This window comes from Brachycentrus maculatus, unplaced genomic scaffold, assembly GCF_059751285.1.
Source record: "Brachycentrus maculatus isolate JH-2025_06_01 unplaced genomic scaffold, ASM5975128v1 h1tg000363l, whole genome shotgun sequence".
In the NCBI taxonomy this organism is placed as follows: Eukaryota; Metazoa; Arthropoda; class Insecta; order Trichoptera; family Brachycentridae; genus Brachycentrus; species Brachycentrus maculatus.
The window spans coordinates 362,443-380,216 of NW_028281112.1; the positions used below are offsets into that span (position 1 = coordinate 362,443).

At 40.6% G+C, this 17,774-nt stretch overlaps 1 protein-coding gene across 1 annotated transcript in view; it reads right to left on the reverse strand.

The window, feature by feature from the left end:
* The window catches only part of sli (slit guidance ligand), a 62,622-nt gene that overhangs the window by 17,739 nt on the left and 27,109 nt on the right, over window positions 1-17,774 (reverse strand). The window contains exons 8-20 of the mRNA XM_088269779.1: window positions 15,276-15,419; window positions 13,969-14,040; window positions 12,906-12,977; window positions 12,376-12,447; window positions 11,088-11,251; window positions 10,348-10,492; window positions 7,978-8,196; window positions 6,915-6,986; window positions 6,043-6,203; window positions 5,168-5,300; window positions 3,275-3,562; window positions 2,360-2,523; window positions 1,177-1,393 (exon numbers count right to left, since the gene is read on the reverse strand). Of these exons, the coding sequence (XP_088125905.1) occupies window positions 1,177-1,393; window positions 2,360-2,523; window positions 3,275-3,562; window positions 5,168-5,300; window positions 6,043-6,203; window positions 6,915-6,986; window positions 7,978-8,196; window positions 10,348-10,492; window positions 11,088-11,251; window positions 12,376-12,447; window positions 12,906-12,977; window positions 13,969-14,040; window positions 15,276-15,419 (1,923 nt within the window). The remainder of the gene's footprint in view (window positions 1-1,176; window positions 1,394-2,359; window positions 2,524-3,274; window positions 3,563-5,167; window positions 5,301-6,042; window positions 6,204-6,914; window positions 6,987-7,977; window positions 8,197-10,347; window positions 10,493-11,087; window positions 11,252-12,375; window positions 12,448-12,905; window positions 12,978-13,968; window positions 14,041-15,275; window positions 15,420-17,774) is intronic.

The following is a 17,774-nucleotide window of genomic DNA, read 5'->3' on the forward strand; positions in this document are numbered from 1 at the left end:
TTTAAAATCCTTTGGGATGTTTTTCAGGGCAATATTAAGCTAGTAAGTTATCAAATAGTCAATGATCACGTTTTTGTAAAACAATGCACTTGGGTCACTTTCTCCTGTGTGACTACGGTATATGCCCTTTGATTTTTAATTTTGGTTTAAAAAAATATGGAGAATATCGTGAAGTGGGGACGACAACAAAGGCGATACTGGAAGGAACATTTAAACAGAAAGTCAGAAGACAGACTTCCACGTATCGCGCTCCAAGGCAACCCTGAAGGACGCAGACCCCCAGGCAGACCTCCGAAAAGATGGAAAGACAGCTGGGAGTCAGCATCCCAAGAGCGACATGCGGGGGCACAAACAGATCCATAGGATCTACAGAAGGAAGAAGAAAAAGAAGGTTTATCAATCAAAATTTATAAAACTTGTGTGCGATCCATCATGGCGTATGGAATTGAAAGTAGAATGGACACCTTAGTAACAAAAATCGCGCTTAGAGTGTCAGGAATGAAGACCCTAAGGCAAGATATATATTCTTCTTCGTCCTATGTTGAGATGTCAAAAAATAAGGAGAATGTTGGATAAGGTTAAATATTTTTTTTTAAAAAGAGAAATATTTGTCTTTTTATTATTTACAAAAATACTTCAATTTCATATTATTTCTGTGGGCCTGAGCGGCTCATGATTAGAATAGGTATCGAATTGTGGTAGAGCGGGTTTGAACCAAGAAACTATGACTCAAAAGTCTGCGACACTAACTACGGGATCACAACCTAGGTTAGGTTTACAACATAGTAGACTCTCTGTTATGTTAGGTTTGCAATATAGGAGATTTCTTGCTTTGTTCGGTAAGGCTAGGTTAGGTTAGGTTTACATCATAGGAGATTCCCTGTTTTGTTAGGATACGTTAGATTTATAACGCAGAAGATTCCCTGTTTGTTAGGTTAGGTTAGGTTTCCAATATAGGAGATTCCCTGCTTTGTTCGGTAAGGCTAGGTTAGGTTAGGTTTACATCAAAGCAGATACCCTGTTTGTTAGAATACGTTAGATTTACAACACAGAAGATTCTCTGTTTGTTAGGTTTCCAATATAGGAGATTCCCTGCTTTGTTCGGTAAGGCTAGGTTAGGTTAGGTTTACAACACAGAAGATTCCCTGTTTGTTGGGTTAGGTTAGGTTAGGTCACCTGAAGCGCCCCTCCTCCAGCAGAGTGCAGGTGGCCTGGTTGGCGCACGGCTGGCCGTAGCAGGCATCGATGGGGCGCGCGCAGGTGTCGCCGTGGTAGCCCGGGGGGCACGCGCACAGGAAGCCCCCGGCGGGGCCCGCGGAGCAGGCGCCCCCGTGCTCGCAGGGCGACGAGCGGCACGCGTCGCACTTGGTGGCCACGTCTTCCGGTACGGGGCCTAGAAGGAACGAGATAGTGAACTTTCAACAACAAAATTGGCTTTTGTTTGGTACGATTTCCGGCCTCTCGCTTATCGGATGGCCGCTGTCAGTCGGCGCTTGGCGGCATGTTGGAAAGGATGTGGGATTTTTCGGGCGAGTTACGAGCTGCGTACTACGATTTCCATACAGATATGAACTAGGGTCTTTTGGTATCCCTTTCATGATCGATTGAGTAGTATTTTGGCTTGGCGCTGTATAGCTGCCGGCCGAAGCTGCTCCATAAGTTTAAATATATTCCCCCGGATAGTTTCATCTAAAGTCCGTAATTTTTTGCATATATAGAAATATTGTGATTTGTGATAAATTGAAAAAGTTAAAAATGAAAAAAGTTCTACAGTTTAGCTGTTATTTGCGAAAAATGCATCAATAATGCAACTCAAGTTGGCTTTTTGCGTGATGTAGTCCATTTCCGAGAAATGGACCGTTTTCAAGAGAAGCGCTCTGGAAAAAAAAACACATGTTAAATGCATCCCTACGACCATGTCAATACAGTGAATACAATAGACTTATACGAAGACATGGGCTGCTCCACGTATGAGGAGCTGAAGAGGACTTCCGAAAACAGGCGAGAATGGCGAAAGAGATGTCATCTGTTGCTACATACTGTGGCAATCCACAACAATCGAATGAACGGGCGTAATCGAACACCCAAACCGAGCTCGGGCCGAACAGGAACCAGAACGGGACACTCCGCTACCGCTCGTCCAGTGATCGACACGTCCTCCAACTGCGTTTACATTAGAATCACGCGATTATTCTTAAATATTTCTTGTCTGTCATTTTTTAGAACTGAATAAATCTGTGTTAAAAGCAATCCGCTTTCATCTTGCTTCCCTTCTGTTAATTTAAGTAGGTGCTCAACTAGAACCCATAATACCAATCTGCAGGATTGAGACCAGAAAAAAATAGTAAGATTAGGGCACCTTTGCACTGGAAGGCGGAGGCCGGCGTGCTGAGCAGCAGCTTGTCCTTCATGAAGAATGGCTCCGCGCAGCGGGCGATGCCCGGCTCCACGTAGTCCACCTTCACCCAGTCGGCCAGCCACTTCAGGGAGCAGTCGCAGTACAGGGGGTTGGAGCCCAGGGCACTGGAATGGTACGAGACACAGGGCCGTTAGTTGTGGTGTAAGATGATATTATAAACATTCGTTCTAGTATACTACCTCTCTTGCAGAAGACTGTGTGTTAGAGAGATGGTCTGCTAGAAATAAGATCTGCTAGATCTAAGTCTGCTAAAGAGATTGTATGCTAGAGAGGCAGTTAGCTATGGAGACAGTCTGGTAGAGAGATAGAATGTTAGAGAGGCAGTCTGCTAGAGATATAGATAACTAGAAACACAGTCGGCAATAGAGAATACAGTCACCTAAAGAGGTAGTCTGCTAGAGAGATAGACTGCTAAAGAGATAGTGTGCTAGAAGTCGGACTACTAGAGATAGTGTATTAGAGAGATAGTTTGCTAGAAGGTAGGCTGTTAGAGAGACAGTCTGCTAGAGAGAAGACAGTCACCTAGAAAGATAATGTGCTAAAGAGGCAGTCTGCTAGAGAAGCAGTTAGCTAGGGAGATAGTCTGCTAGAGAGATAGATAACTAGAGACTTCTAGAGAGAAAACTAGTCTACTAGAGAGAAAGTGTGCTAGAGAGAAAGTTTGCTAGAAGGTAGTCTGCTAGAGAGATAGACTGCTAGAGAGACAGTCTGCTAGAAGGTAGTCTGCTAGAGGGATAGACTGCTAGAGAATCTGCAGTAGAGTCACCACAAATAAAACAATGACATTGAAGTGAGAGCAGTAATCTCCAGTAATCCCCCAGGATGTAAGTTATGCAAACAAGTGTGTAAACTCGCATGTGCGTGATGGAGTGCAGCCCCTGGAAGAGCCCCTCGGGCAGCGCGCTGAGCTGGTTGCCGTGCAGGCTGAGCACGCGCAGCGCGGGCAGGCCGGCCAGCGCGCGCGGCTGCACGCAGCGCAGGCGGTTGTAGCTCACGATGAGCGTGGCCAGCCGCGCCAGCCCGCCCAGGGCGCCGTCCGCCAGCACGGCCACCTGGTTGTTGGACAGGTCCAGGCGCGTCAGCCCCGAGAGATGAGACACCCTGGAGCGCTCCACAGACGAGATGTTGTTGTTCTCCAGATAACTGCAAACGCACAACACATTTATTTGACAAAGTCACAAGCCCAAAAGAAGTTTCTGAGGTATCTCTACATGAGAGAGTACGGCTATTATCCTCGGCTCTACCCGACCCAGTTCCTCCAGGGTATGCTTGGCTACAATAGAGACTAGAAGGAATGTGTATTTGATGAGGCATTTCTATCCATTGTTGCGCGGTATGATGGATAATCCTGAAATTATCCGGAGCATTGGTCTGTATGTTCCCGATAGTTAGCTAAGACAGCGTCGGCATAGATTGTTTCACATTCCTATACACAGGACCAACCTGCCGATGGTTATGCCTGTAGGAAGAGCTACCGCTATGTTGAACAATATCTCATTGGATATGGATATGTTCCATGTGTCTGAAGGAGTTTTTCGAGGCGGGATTCTTCTCTACACCTTTAGCAATAGTTCTTGCACATTTTCGATTTTCGTATGTATGTCAATTTATCCGCTTTAAATTTTTTAGTTTGTAATAATGTGTTTTATATGTTAATTGAAAATAAATAAATAAAATTCAATGGAATTTATTTATTTCTAAACGTCTAGTACATCTATTTGACTAGGAAAAGAACCAAAGTTGAGAATATCATGGTATTGTGCGGAGAAAAACTCATATGGCAGTGGGCAGGGCATATCGCTCACTCCTTTCAACAACGTCATATATCAAAAATCGACAATTTTCAGTTGTGCATGTTTTCGGAATGCCCGGAAAATGCACTATATCCCAGCAAAAGCGGCATATTTTGAACTTAATATTTACCCGCTACAGGGCAGAAGTGTTGTTTTTGCATTTTAAAGAAAAGGTATTGTTAAATTATTTTTTTAAATATTCTAAATATTTTTCAAATGGAGAAAAAACATTCAGGTTTTACCTAAAAAGATCTGTTGCACAGTAAAAAGTTCAATAAGTGGCTTGATATTTATTTTTCATACATTGTATTATATTTTTAAACTTTAAAAACGATCTCCTGAAAAATCTAGTTTTTCGATACATGACGTTGTTGAAAGGAGTGAGCGATATAGCGAGACAAGATGGACCCCAAGAATTGCACGATGGACACCTTGGGAGAACAAAAGAGGTGTCGGAAGACCCCGAAAGAGATGGTCCGACGATATAGTCGCTGTGGGGGGTGGAAACTGGCTGCAAGCAGCAACCGACCGGAGGAAATGGGAAGAAGGGGAAGACGCCTATATCCAGCAGTGGAGGACAGAGGGCTCATGAAGAAGAAGAAGATGATCATTTAGATAATAAATTGTAGGTTACACTAGTCCGCCTCTGTAATGTAATGGTCAGACCTCACATACTAATAAAAGAGTTTCTGCTCAATAAATAGCTTCTTTTCATCTCACCAATAGATGTCTCTAATGAAGTTCTAGTGATTCAAGAAAAACGTTTTGAACTTCCAAGAATTTGAGTAGTGTGGTTGTCAATAATGGATAGAATTGGTGAATGTTACATGTGTGTAAATAAATCGTTTAAACCAGCCTATGACGGTCGTGAGCTCTGTAAATGCCCAGACTTCCATATTCTTCTTCATCTTTGATGAGATGTCAAAAAATAATATGAAAGAACTCATATACTCACAGTTCAGTAGTTTCGGCGGGTATGTTGTCTGGGATTTGAGTCAGACCCGCTCGCGAGCACCTTACCACGGTCCCAGCACACTTGCACTGAGATGGGCAATACCCGCCAATGAGACAGCCTTCCTCCGAATCACCTTTGATATGGAAAAACACATGTTTATAATTAATAATAAAAAAATTCCTTGTGTATTGGGATAGTGTGAGGAATGTATGGACGAACGAGCATGATATGATGGACAGTTAGGGTTCCGAGGGTAGATAGTCTCCTGAAGCTGTACAGAGCAGTGCAGGAATGGCTGAAGGATGATGTGAAATGTGTGTTAGAAAGGTACCCAGACTTAAAAGTAGGAATATTACCAATTTTATTTTATTTACCGGACTTTTTTATTCGTTCATGTATAGTTTTTATTTTAAATATTTACTGACTAAAAGCTTAATTTCTTTTTTAATTTAATAAATGTACCGCTGATAAGACACCTACTCTAGGCAACTAGAAACTGCTGAAATGCGAATGCTCAGGTGCCCAGCTGGAGTGTCCCTTGGAGACTAAATGAAGAGTTCACGCATTCATGGAAGCCTGGCTGTAACAGGCGTCAATAGTAAGGTAGGGGAAAGGCAATTGGAGGTGGTATGGGCACATAGGACGCAGAGAACCTGATCATATTGTGAACCAGGCAATCGCCATAGAAAGACAGCTAGAAGAAGACCAAAGACTTCACGGATGCTGCAGAAAGGTAACATGATTCCAAGGCATGGATTGAGAGACATTGTCTATGACAGAAGGACCTACAGCCTGAGGACGAGGAGAGCTGATCCCAACAGTCTGCAAAGATGATAAGTTGTGATGAAGCAAGGAAGAAGATATATCATACTTACTTGAACATTTGTAGTCGTGCTGCGGTACATCCTTCAGCAGGGAGCCTCTCAGCTTGGCTGGTTCCCGGCAGGTGGCGCTAGCGGCTAGCTCATTGGTCCTTAGCCAGGATCCCAACCAGGCCAGGTGACAGTTGCAGCGGAACGCGTTGCCATCTAGTGCCCTAAATACGAAACAGTTCAGTTCCAAACCATTCCTGATGCTGACACACTTCTAAATTCTAGCCATATATGCTATGTAGACTCTCAGACCTACTATCCCATATATACTGCTCTAACCATTCTCTATACATTATCACACCATCTAATACACCCTTGACTTTCCCAACTATACCTGCCTCAGCTGCACATATATACCATCTGATTCCTTCACTCCTGACCCTGGCATACAGTCCTAGCTTCTAGCCATACATGCTGTGTAGACTCTCGGGCCTACTCTCCCATATATACTGCTCTAACCATTCTCTATACATGATCACACCATCTAATACACCCTTGATCTTCCCAACTATACCTGCCTTAGCTGCACATATATACCTTCTGATTCCTCCACTCCTGACCCTGGCATACAGTCCTAGCTTCTAGCCATACATGCTGTGTAGACTCTCGGGCCTACTCTCCCATATATACTGCTCTAACCATTCTCTATACATGATCACACCATCTAATACACCCTTGATCTTCCCAACTATATATCTTCCCATATATACCTTCTGATTCCTCCACTCCTGACCCTGGCATACAGTCCTAGCTTCTAGCCATACATGCTGTGTAGACTCTCGGGCCTACTCTTCCATATATACTGCTCTAACCATTCTCTCCACATGGCCATACCATCTTAGATCTACAACGTTACAAAATTATGAATAACTTACAAAGTATGGAGCGCCGTGAGGTAGTCGAAGGAGCCGGGCATTACACACGATATTTCATTTTCATTCAGAGACCTGGAAAGATAGAAAAACGTCAGCTGGTTTAAGTGATCACTTTAAACACGACGTAATATGCACTATATAATTTGAATAAAGGAATTGCCCTTTCTCTGTTACTCATTATGCAAAGTATCGCTTATTTAGGGAGAACTTTAAAAAAACACTCGTATTGCGAATTACTAGTTTTAAAAGAATAAACTGTAACTCGAGTTTACATTCAAACCCAGGTTACATTTGACGCATTGAATTTTTTTCTTATAACACCGTTTTAGTATCGGAAATATAAGTTTTTTTCAAAATATATATATGGTTTTAAAAAGAAAAGTGTTATTTAGAGGTAAGGAGTAAAAAAATATATTTATAATTTTTTTTTTTTTTAAATATTCTTCTTTTAACCCTTATCCGCACCCCAATGGTGCATAGGGCACTGCATCATATAAATGGAGTGTTATCTTGATCGTTTACACATGAAGGAAAGGTGATCAGCCCTCCGCTTCAGGTACCAGTCCGGGGTAATATTGAATAAATATTAATAAATAAATAATAAAACCCTTATCCGTACCCCAATTGTGCATAGGGCATATTAACGCAGTGTTATCTTGTTCGTTAACACACGAAGGAAAGGTGATCAGCCCTCCGCTTTAGGTAATAGTCCGGGGTAATATTGAATAAATATTAGAGTGAAAAAATAATTTTGATTTATTTTACCTCCCCCCCCCTGGGAATCGAACCCGGGACCTCCATAACGGTAGCCGAATGTACTGACCATTACACTACGGAGGCAGATACTTTCCTATATACATTCTAAAAAAGAAAAAAAATATATATATATTTTTTAAAAAATTGGGCATATACTGACGTCCGACTCTCAGTGCAACCGAATGCTTTGTGAATTATATTGTATGCGATTAAGGCCTTAACAAGAACACTTTTCAGAATATTCATTCTAAACTGTGCATAGGGCACTGCGTAGCGTCGCCGATTGACGAAAAGCATTTGAACTCACAGCACGCGCAGACTATGGAGGCCGAGGAACATCTTGTTGGTTATGGAGGTGATCAGGTTCCCGTCCAGCAGCAGCTCCTGCAGCTTGGCGGCCCCCTCGAACGCGTTCTCCTCCACGGTCCGCACGCCGGCACGGCGCAGGTCCAGCCTCGCCAGGTTGGGCAGCCGGCCCAGGAGGCCGTCGGAGCGCACGCGGCCCAAACGGTTGTCGCTCATGATCCTGAAAAGAGAATTTTAAAATTTATCAACTATATAACCAAATTATATATATCGTAGTCGTACAGGAGAAAGTGACCAACTACCAAAACGTAAAATGTTCAGGGGGGGCATTTAGGTCACTTTTGCTTGGCAAGAAAGTTAACATCAATGCAGTTAGTCATTTTTAATAAGTCAGTATATTATACTTACAAATTTAAAGTCCTTTGGGATTTTTTCAGGGCAATATTAAGCTAGTAAGATATCAAATAGTCAATGATCACGCTTTTGTAAAACAATGCACTTGGTCACTTTCTCCTGTATGACTACGATATCATCTGACTTTATCACCAGATTGGACATTTTTTCAATTATTATTTTTTTATTGGCACAGCACTCAAAATTGAGTGATACATGCCATACTAATGATTTTACTTAAACATTTTTTTAAATAATTTTACTTGAGGTCACTTAAATGTTTTTCCCATACTTTTTTTAATGTTTTATGACTGTACTATTGATATTTTGGGAGTTCATTAATAAGAGGTGTTGGACATTCAGCGGGAAGGACATTTCGCTCACTCCTTTCAACAACGTCATATATCAAAAATCGTCAATTTTCAGTTGTGCATGTTTTCAGCATTCCCAAAAAATGTACTATATCCCAGCAAAAGCGGTATAGTTTTAACTTAATATTTAACCGCTACAGGGCGGGAAGTGTTGTTTTTGCATTTTGAAGAAAAGATATAGTTTTATTATTTTTTTTAAATATACTTAATATTTTTCAAACGGAGTAAAAACATTCAGGTTTTACCAAAAAAGATCTGTTGCACAGTAAAAAGTTCAATAAGTGGCTTGATATTTATTTTAAATATGTTTCATTATATTTTTAAACTTTGAAAATGATCTCCTGAAAAATCAAGTTTTTTGATATATAACGTTGAAAGGAATGAGCGATTTAACAAACCAAATTGGATGTTGAATGACCATCGCATAAGATGATTTGCGCACTGCTGGCGCAGTAAATGTTATGACACGCGCATATACACAAAGCGCAGTAAACGTTATGACACGCGCATATACACAAAGCACCCCACGGGACGCACACACTGAGAAACGTTTGTGTATCGGTGATTTTATCCCCGATTCTTTCACAAATTATTTATTTCCGTCGCTGCAAATGAATAACTTTATATTACAATACTTTGATGTAATACATGATTATATTACGGAGGAATACTAAAATTGTGAGCCCGTATCTATTATATTTTTTCCCTTATGTATGGAAGCGAAGCATGGAGTTGGCAAAAGAAGGATGAAAGCAGACTGAATGCAGTCGAAATGCGATCCCTCAGACGAATGTGTGGCAAAACGATGTTTGATAGATGTTCGAATGATGAAATAAGGAAAGAATGTAAGGCTGAGATAAGCATTATCGATAAAATTAAGAAAGGTGTGTTGAGATGGTTTGGACATGTGGAGCGTATGAGCGAAGAAAGAACGGTTAAACAAATTTATGGAGCGAATGTAGTTGGAAAAAGAAGCAGAGGACGACCGAGGAAAACTTGGCACAATCAGGTATGTCAAATACTTGAAAGCGGCCGGGTCAGGAGTCGTAATAATCGTCGGGTATGTATGAGGAGATGCATGAATGTAGAAGAGGCAAAGAATGTTTGCAAGGACAGAGTGGTGTGGCGTTCGATTCTCTCTGCCTACCCCTGCGGGGAAGCGGCGTGATGGTTAGATAGTTAGTTAGTTAAATTTATGTACAGAAAAGAAATAAGTACATTAGCGGGCTTATTGATAAAAAGCAATATCTTCCGACCAACCAAAACAGACTAGGGATATTGGTCAAAACGTTTGATACCATATATAGCTGTTTGCAATCAGAGGGCAGATAGTACTTGAACATTTAAAAAAACATAAATTACATATTGATGATAATAAGGAGGGCAAAGGAAGAAGGGAGTTTAGGGAAGGAGGTAGAGGGAGGAGGTTTGATGGGCAGTTAGGGTACTAATGATAGATAGTAATGTCTCAGACGTTTCTTGAAAGTTATTAGAGAAAGTGCGTTTGTTTACGCGGATAGGTAATTCATTCCATAGTCTGGCCGCTTGGACAGAGAAGGAATTACTGCAGAATGGTGTGTTAATATCTGTAAGTGGTATTTAGTTACAGGTGAGTTGTGTGAATGGGGACATCTCTCGGGATCTCCAGAAGCCCTAGGGCTCCGCAGTTCAGCTGGCTTCCTCGGCAGGAGCAGGGGGAGGGGCAAGGCGTCTCCACGGGACACCCATCACCCAGCATCGACTCCTCACCTCCTGTAAGACGTAACATTAACGTTATTATATGAGAGAAGATGGATGTCTGAGCAGCCCAGAGCCTATGACAGAGTGTGTCTTTCTAGAAACGTCAAACATTTTGACTGTGTGTCTCTATAGACACGTCAAAAATTTTCACTCTGTGTCTCTCCAGAAACGTCAAACATTTTGATTGGGTCTCTCTAGAAACGTCAAACATTTTGATTGGGTCTCTCTAGAAACATCAAACATTTTGACTGATCTCTCCAGAAACGTCAAACATTTTGATTGGGTCTCTCTAGAAACGTCAAACATTTTGACTGATCTCTCCAGAAACGTCAAACATTTTGATTGGGTCTCTCTAGAAACGTCAAACATTTTGATTGGGTCTCTCTAGAAACGTCAACTATTTTGATTGGGTCTCTCTAGAAACGTCAAACATTTTGATTGGGTCTCTCTAGAAACGTCAAACATTTTGACTGATCTCTCGAGAAACGTCAAACATTTTGATTGGGTCTCTAGAAATGTCAAACATTATGACTGTGTGTCTCTATAAACATCAAACATTTTGACTGTGTGTCTCCAGAAACGTCAAACATTTTTATGAGATTGTTACCTTTGCATTTGATCATGTCGTCCCGAAGAGCTTCCAGGCGCCGCCGGTGCACTCTCTTGGGGGAGTCGCAGCGGGCGTTGGAGGTCTCTATGGGGTGCTGGTGCAGGTAGTCGGCTATCCAGCGCATCCCGCAGTCGCAGATGAAGGGATTCCTCGCCAGGTGCCTGGAAACCAGACATGATCAGTTCAGAGTCTGTATGTGCCAGACTATAATGGACCTGGCATTGCAGACGCACGGAACAGAATACCCTGGCGGTGGACATTGTCCAATCTGGCTGAGATTGTGTGCCAAATTTGTGGCAGGCACTGTTTAAAATCTGGCTTAGATTGTGTGCCAAACATACTTTGAGCACTGTACAATCTGGCTTAGATTGTGTGCCAAACATACTTTGGGCACTGTCCAATCTGACATAGATTGTGTGCCAAACATACTTTGGGCACTGTCCAATCTGGCTTAGATTGTGTGCCAAACATACTTTGAGCACTGTACAATCTGGCTTAGATTCTGTGCCAAACATACTTTGGGCACTGTACAATCTAGCTTAGATTGTGTGCCAAACATACTTTGGGCACTGTTCAATCTGGCTTAGATTGTGTGCCAAACATACTTTTGGCACTGTTCAATCTGGCTTAGATTGTGTGCCGAACATACTTTGGGCACTGTTCAATCTGGCTTAGATTGTGTGCCAAATTTGTGGCAGGCACTATACAAGCTAGCTTAAATTGTATGCTTATCAATCTGAGTGTGGGTAGACACTAGCCAATCTAGGTCCAATCTAGCACAAGCAGATCGTCACACGGACACTGGGCATACTTTAATCTGGCACAAACTGAGTGCCAAACGCGTGGAGTGCACTATGTAATCTGGCTCAGACTGTTTGCCAAAAGAGCATTGAGCATTAGCATTATCTAACCTGGCTCAGACTGAGCACCATACACACACATTAGTCACGCATTGTCCTATCTGGCACATACTGTGCGCCAAACGCGCGTTAGGCATTATCCAATCTGACACAGACTGTATGCCAAACACGCGTTAGGCATTATCCAATCTGGCACAGATTTACCATATAGATGCTAAACGCGATGCTACACGCGTATCTAACGTATAGATGCTAAATGTGCGTTAGGCACTATCCAAACTGACACAGACTGTATGCCAAACATGCGTTAGGCACTATCTGTTTCAAACTGTGCCCCAAACGCATGGCAGGCACTGTCCAAGCTGGCGCAGACTGCGTGCCGACCGCAGGTGACGATTCGATAGTCAACAAAGCAATGAACTTACAGGGTTTGAATGCTGGTCATAGAGTCAAAGGTACCATTCACCAATGTGTGGATCTTGTTATCATACAGAGAACTGAAACAGACAAATGTAAGGTTATGTGAGATAACGTAGTTTCATCAATTGATTCTTGTAACTCTGAAGGACGCAGACCGCCAGGCAGACAAAATTCCAAATTGAGCAAATACCGGATTGGTGTCATGCAGATTAATTTATACCGGAATGGTATGTGGCCGGATTGATTATAGTCCGGATTAGTTGAACACCGGATTGCACCCAAATACCGGATTTTCCCAATATCGGATTAGCCGGATTCAAGATTATTCAGTTTTTGGATACAAATATTCGTATAGACGGATTCTGGATTAGCTGTAACCGGATTGACCAAAACCGGATAGTATTCAAATATAGATTTCATCGCTTAATAATAATAAAAATAAAACGTATATATTAGAATGATTGCATGATATCAGCTTAAAGCAAGGGGATAGGATCAGGAAAGGAATTTACGGGGAGTAAATGGAAATACTCACAGAAGATTGAGATTGTGTAGATCCTTGAAGGTATCTCTTCGGATGCAAGATATTTCGTTTGAATTCAGCAAGCTGGAATGGAAAAAAAAAAATATATATATATATATATATATAAAAGTATGTAAAAAAACTGTTTATTCAATATTACCCTGGACTGGTACCTGAAGCGGAGGGCTGATCACCTTTCCTTCATGTGTAAACGATCAAGACAACACTACGTTTTTATGATGCAATGCCCTATGCACCATTGGAAAAAAGTGGTTTAAAATGACCTCAAAAGAATCGCATACATGGAATCTTCCTGAGATGCCATTTGAATGATATTTTTTTCACACAAACTGGTAGAGTCTAAACTTTAAAATGAAATAAAATTTTACAACATTTTGAGTGTGTCCAAATACTTGTTCACAAAATCTGGATTATCTCCAATTACAGGAGTTATTTTCATATTATTTTTGACATCTCATCAAAGATGAAGAAGAATATGGAAGTCTGGGCATTTACGGGGCTGACGACCGTCATAGGCTGGTTTAAGTGATCACACATGTAACATTCACCAATTCTACCCATTATTAACAACCACACTACTCAAATTCTTGGAAGTTCTATATATATGAACCAATTTAGAAACCTTGTTCATGAATCACTAGAACTTCACTAGAGACATCTATTGGTGAGATGTAAAGAAGCTTTTTATTAAGCAGAAACTCTTAATAAAAAGCTTCTTTACATCTCACCAATAGATGTCTCTAGTGATGTTCAAGTGATTCAAGAACAATGTTTCTAAATTGGTTCATATATATAGAACTTCCAAGAATTTGAGTAGGGTGGTTGTCAGTAATGGGTAGAATTGGTGAATGTTACACGTGTGTAAACCAGCCTATGACGGTCGTCAGCCCCGTAAGTACCCAGACTTCCATATTCTTCTTCATCTCTGATGAGATGTCAAAAATTAAATAAAATATTCATAAAAAATGTATCGCTCTGTGTTTTATTTGGCGTTTCTTTTGAAACCGGAAAATGAATGACCCTGTATATTAAAATTTAAAATAAAAATACTCACAGTAGTTGGAGTGAAGTAAGACCATAGAAGACGCCGGATGGTAGATCTTTGATTTTGTTTCCATAGAGAACCCTGAAAAAAAAAGAAATTAGTGATGACATGCTTTGAAATGGCAGTTCTCGTCAGAACTTCGAGACGCGGATCTGACTTGGGAGGATGCAAGGGAGCTGGCAGCCGACAGAAAAGCCTGGAGACAGTTTATGGAATACAATATGCTCCACCTAGGGAGCGAATATGGTATAATAATATTTTTAAATTAGTGTAAACTCTGCCCTGTAGCGGGTAAATATTAAGTTAAAAATATGCCGCTTTTGCTGGAATATAGTGCATTTTCTGGGCATTCCGAAAACATGCACAACTGAGAATTGACGATTTTTGATTTATGACATTGTTGAAAGTGAGTGAGTGATATATCGTAGTCGTACAGGAGAAAGTGACCAACTGACAAAACGTAAAATGTTCAGGAGGGCCATTTAAGTCACTTTTGCTTGGCAACAAAATAAACATCAATGCAGTTAGTCATTTTTAACAAGACAATATATTATACTTTCAAGTTTAAAATTGCTTTGGGATGTTTTCAGGGCAATATTAAGCTAGTATGATATCAAATAGTCAATGATCACGTTTTTGTAAAACAATGCACTTGGTCACTTTCTCCTGTGTGACTACGATATGTTATGGATGAATACTTAAAATCTTAGCCTTGTATTTAACTAACTAACTAACTAACCATCACGCCGCTTCCCCGCAGGGGTAGGCAGAGAGAATAGAGCGCCACACCACTCTGTCCTTGCAAACATTCTTCGCCTCTTCCACGTTCATGCATCTCCTCATACATACCCGCCGATTGTTACGACTCCTAACCTGACCACTTTCAAGTATTTGGCATACCTGATCGTGCCATGTTTTTCTCGGTCTCCCTCTGCTTCTTTTCCCGCTAACATTCGCCTCATAAATTTGTTTTACCGTTCTTTCCTCACTCATTCGTTCTACATGTCCAAACCATCTCAACACACCTTTCTTAATTTTATCGATAATGCTTATCTCAGCTTTGCATTCCTTCCTTATTTCACTATTCGTACATCTATCATACATCGTTTTGTCGCACATTCTTCTGAGTGATCGCATTTCGACTGCATTCAGTCTACTTTCATCCTAGCCTTGTATTTACTATATTTATAGAGATATTATGGGTATTAGAAACAATGTGTACAAGGTACATAACACCGGGAAGTGAACGTTAAACAACCATGGTGACATTACACATAAATTTTTATTTTTAATATAATTCAGAACAAGGTACTTACAGTGAGGTAAGGCTTCTCAAACCATGGAAGGCGTCAGCAGCAATTCTGGATATTTTGTTGTTGCTAAGGTCGATCCTTCTCAATCTCCTTAGGCCGGAAAATGCCTTTGGCGGCACCTCAGCCAGGGTATTCTGCTCCATGCGTCTGCAATGCACAAGGTCCATTATGGTAGACCAAAAAATCTAATTACAACTAGCTAGGCCTATCATCCTCAGGTTGTAGGTCAGCCAGGGTATTCTGCTCCATGCGTCTGCAATGCACAAGGTCCATTATGGTAGACCAAGAAATGCAATTACAACTAGCTAGGCCTATCATCCTCAGGTTGTACAGTATCTACTCAATGAATTAGGGCCACGCAGAATTTCGCACAATTTCTCAATTCAAACAGGAATAACTCAGAGAAAACCTTGAATAAAACAACATTGAATTTTATTTACACATGAACACTTTATTACGCTTAAATTATGCATATATTTTCATATAAATATAGTGAGTATTTAGTATTTCCACCTTTGGCAGAAATAACTGCCTCAATTCTTTTTGGCATACTTAAAATGCACTGTTTTATCATGTTTTTATTTCTTCGTCTTCTGACCAAATTTTTTGAATATTTTTTTTTAGATAGTCTATTGTCGGATTTGGATATGAGTATACCTTATTTTTTAACATGCTCCATACGTTTTCTATAGGATTAAGGTCCAGAGAATTTCAAAGGCAGATTTTTGATAGACAAAAATTTTATTATTGATTTAGCCCGGTGGCAAGGTGCCCCATCCTGCATGAAGGTGTATGCACCTTCTGTTGGGTCGAGTGTGGTAGAAGGGCAATAAAATTCGTTCGAGGACCTGCTTATAGGAATTTTGGTTCATTGTTCCTTCCACGAAAAACAACGGCCCAGGTAAATTGTTAATAATACATGACCATATCATTGTTGCAGGGGGGTGTTTGATAACTTTTACCACACAGGCCTCTTTGTAACGTTCCATTGGTGTTCTCCTGACGAATCGACGGCTCTCTGTCACGGCTTCTAACCGGCACTCATCACTAAAGATGACCTGAAAAATAATGAAAATTTAAGTTTAATTCAAATATATAAGTTTATTTACTAAAATGATATGTTGAAAATACAATTTAAATAAATACCTTTTTCCAATCATCTACCGAGTAATTTCGATGTAGCCTGGCCCATTTTAATCGATCCGCTTTCATTCGTGGTGTCAATTTTGGTACTTTTATAGGGCGCCTGCATTTCAGATTTACTTCGTAAAGACGTCGCCTTAGTGTTGATACCGATATATTTATACCCTCTTCTTCCAATTTTATTTTTAATGTTTTTGCTGATGCACTACGGTTTTCTAAGGCACTTTGAACGATTTTTCGATCAGTCCTCGGTGTTGTTTTTCTAATCCTACGACAGTTCTTTCGCCGATTGCTGGTCGCGGGTGACTGATTTTTTATTGATTTTGAAATTCTGTCCACTGTTTGACGAGAAACGTTTTCTTTTTTTGAAATTTCTCTATTAGATAGTATTCCTAATTTCAGTAGCACTATAACACTAGACTTTTTTTCCTCAGAAATGTCTTTACTTTTTCCCATTTTGTCCTTTTCAATAAAAACACTTGTGTTTACAAAAAAATTTTATACTTTATGAACTAAAATTAAAAATTTAGTTTTTTTCACAAGACACGATAACTATATAACCTCTCTGAACAAAACAACAACCAGAACTCAAGAAACTTCACTAATAAATGAGATAGGACTATTTTTTGAACTTTCAAATATCTGTCTACCTGTGCTAATTAGGGACCTTTCTCAGAAAAAGGGTTTGAAATTTTGTAAAGGCTTAAATAATCCAGGTATGTTTTACATATTATTGAAGGTAATATACATGATATTAGATGTCAATAGAAAACTTAAAGTATTTATGTAAAATAAATATAATAATCCAAAAGATTTCAGAGTATTCAAAAAAATAATGGGTGGCCCTAATTCATTGAGTAGATACTGTAGGTCAGCCAGGGTATTCTGCTCCATGCGTCTGCAATGCACAAGGTCCATTATGGTAGGCCAAAAAATCAAATTACAACTAGCTAGGCCTATCATCCTCAGGTTGTAGGTCAGCCAGGGTAATCTGCTCCATGCGTCTGCAATGCACAAGGTCCATTATGGTAGGCCAAAAAATCAAATTACAACTAGCTAGGCCTATCATCCTCAGGTTGTAGGTCAGCCAGGGTATTCTGCTCCATGCGTCTGCAATGCACAAGGTCCATTATGGTAGACCAAAAAATTGAATTACAACTAGCTAGGCCTATCATCCTCAGGTTGTAGGTCAGCCAGGGTAATCTGCTCCATGCGTCTGCAATGCACAAGGTCCATTATGGTAGACCAAAAAATCTAATTACAACTAGCTAAGCCTATCATCCTCAGGTTGTAGGTCAGCCAGGGTATTCTGCTCAATGCGTCTGCAATGCACAAGGTCCATTATGGTAGACCAAAAAA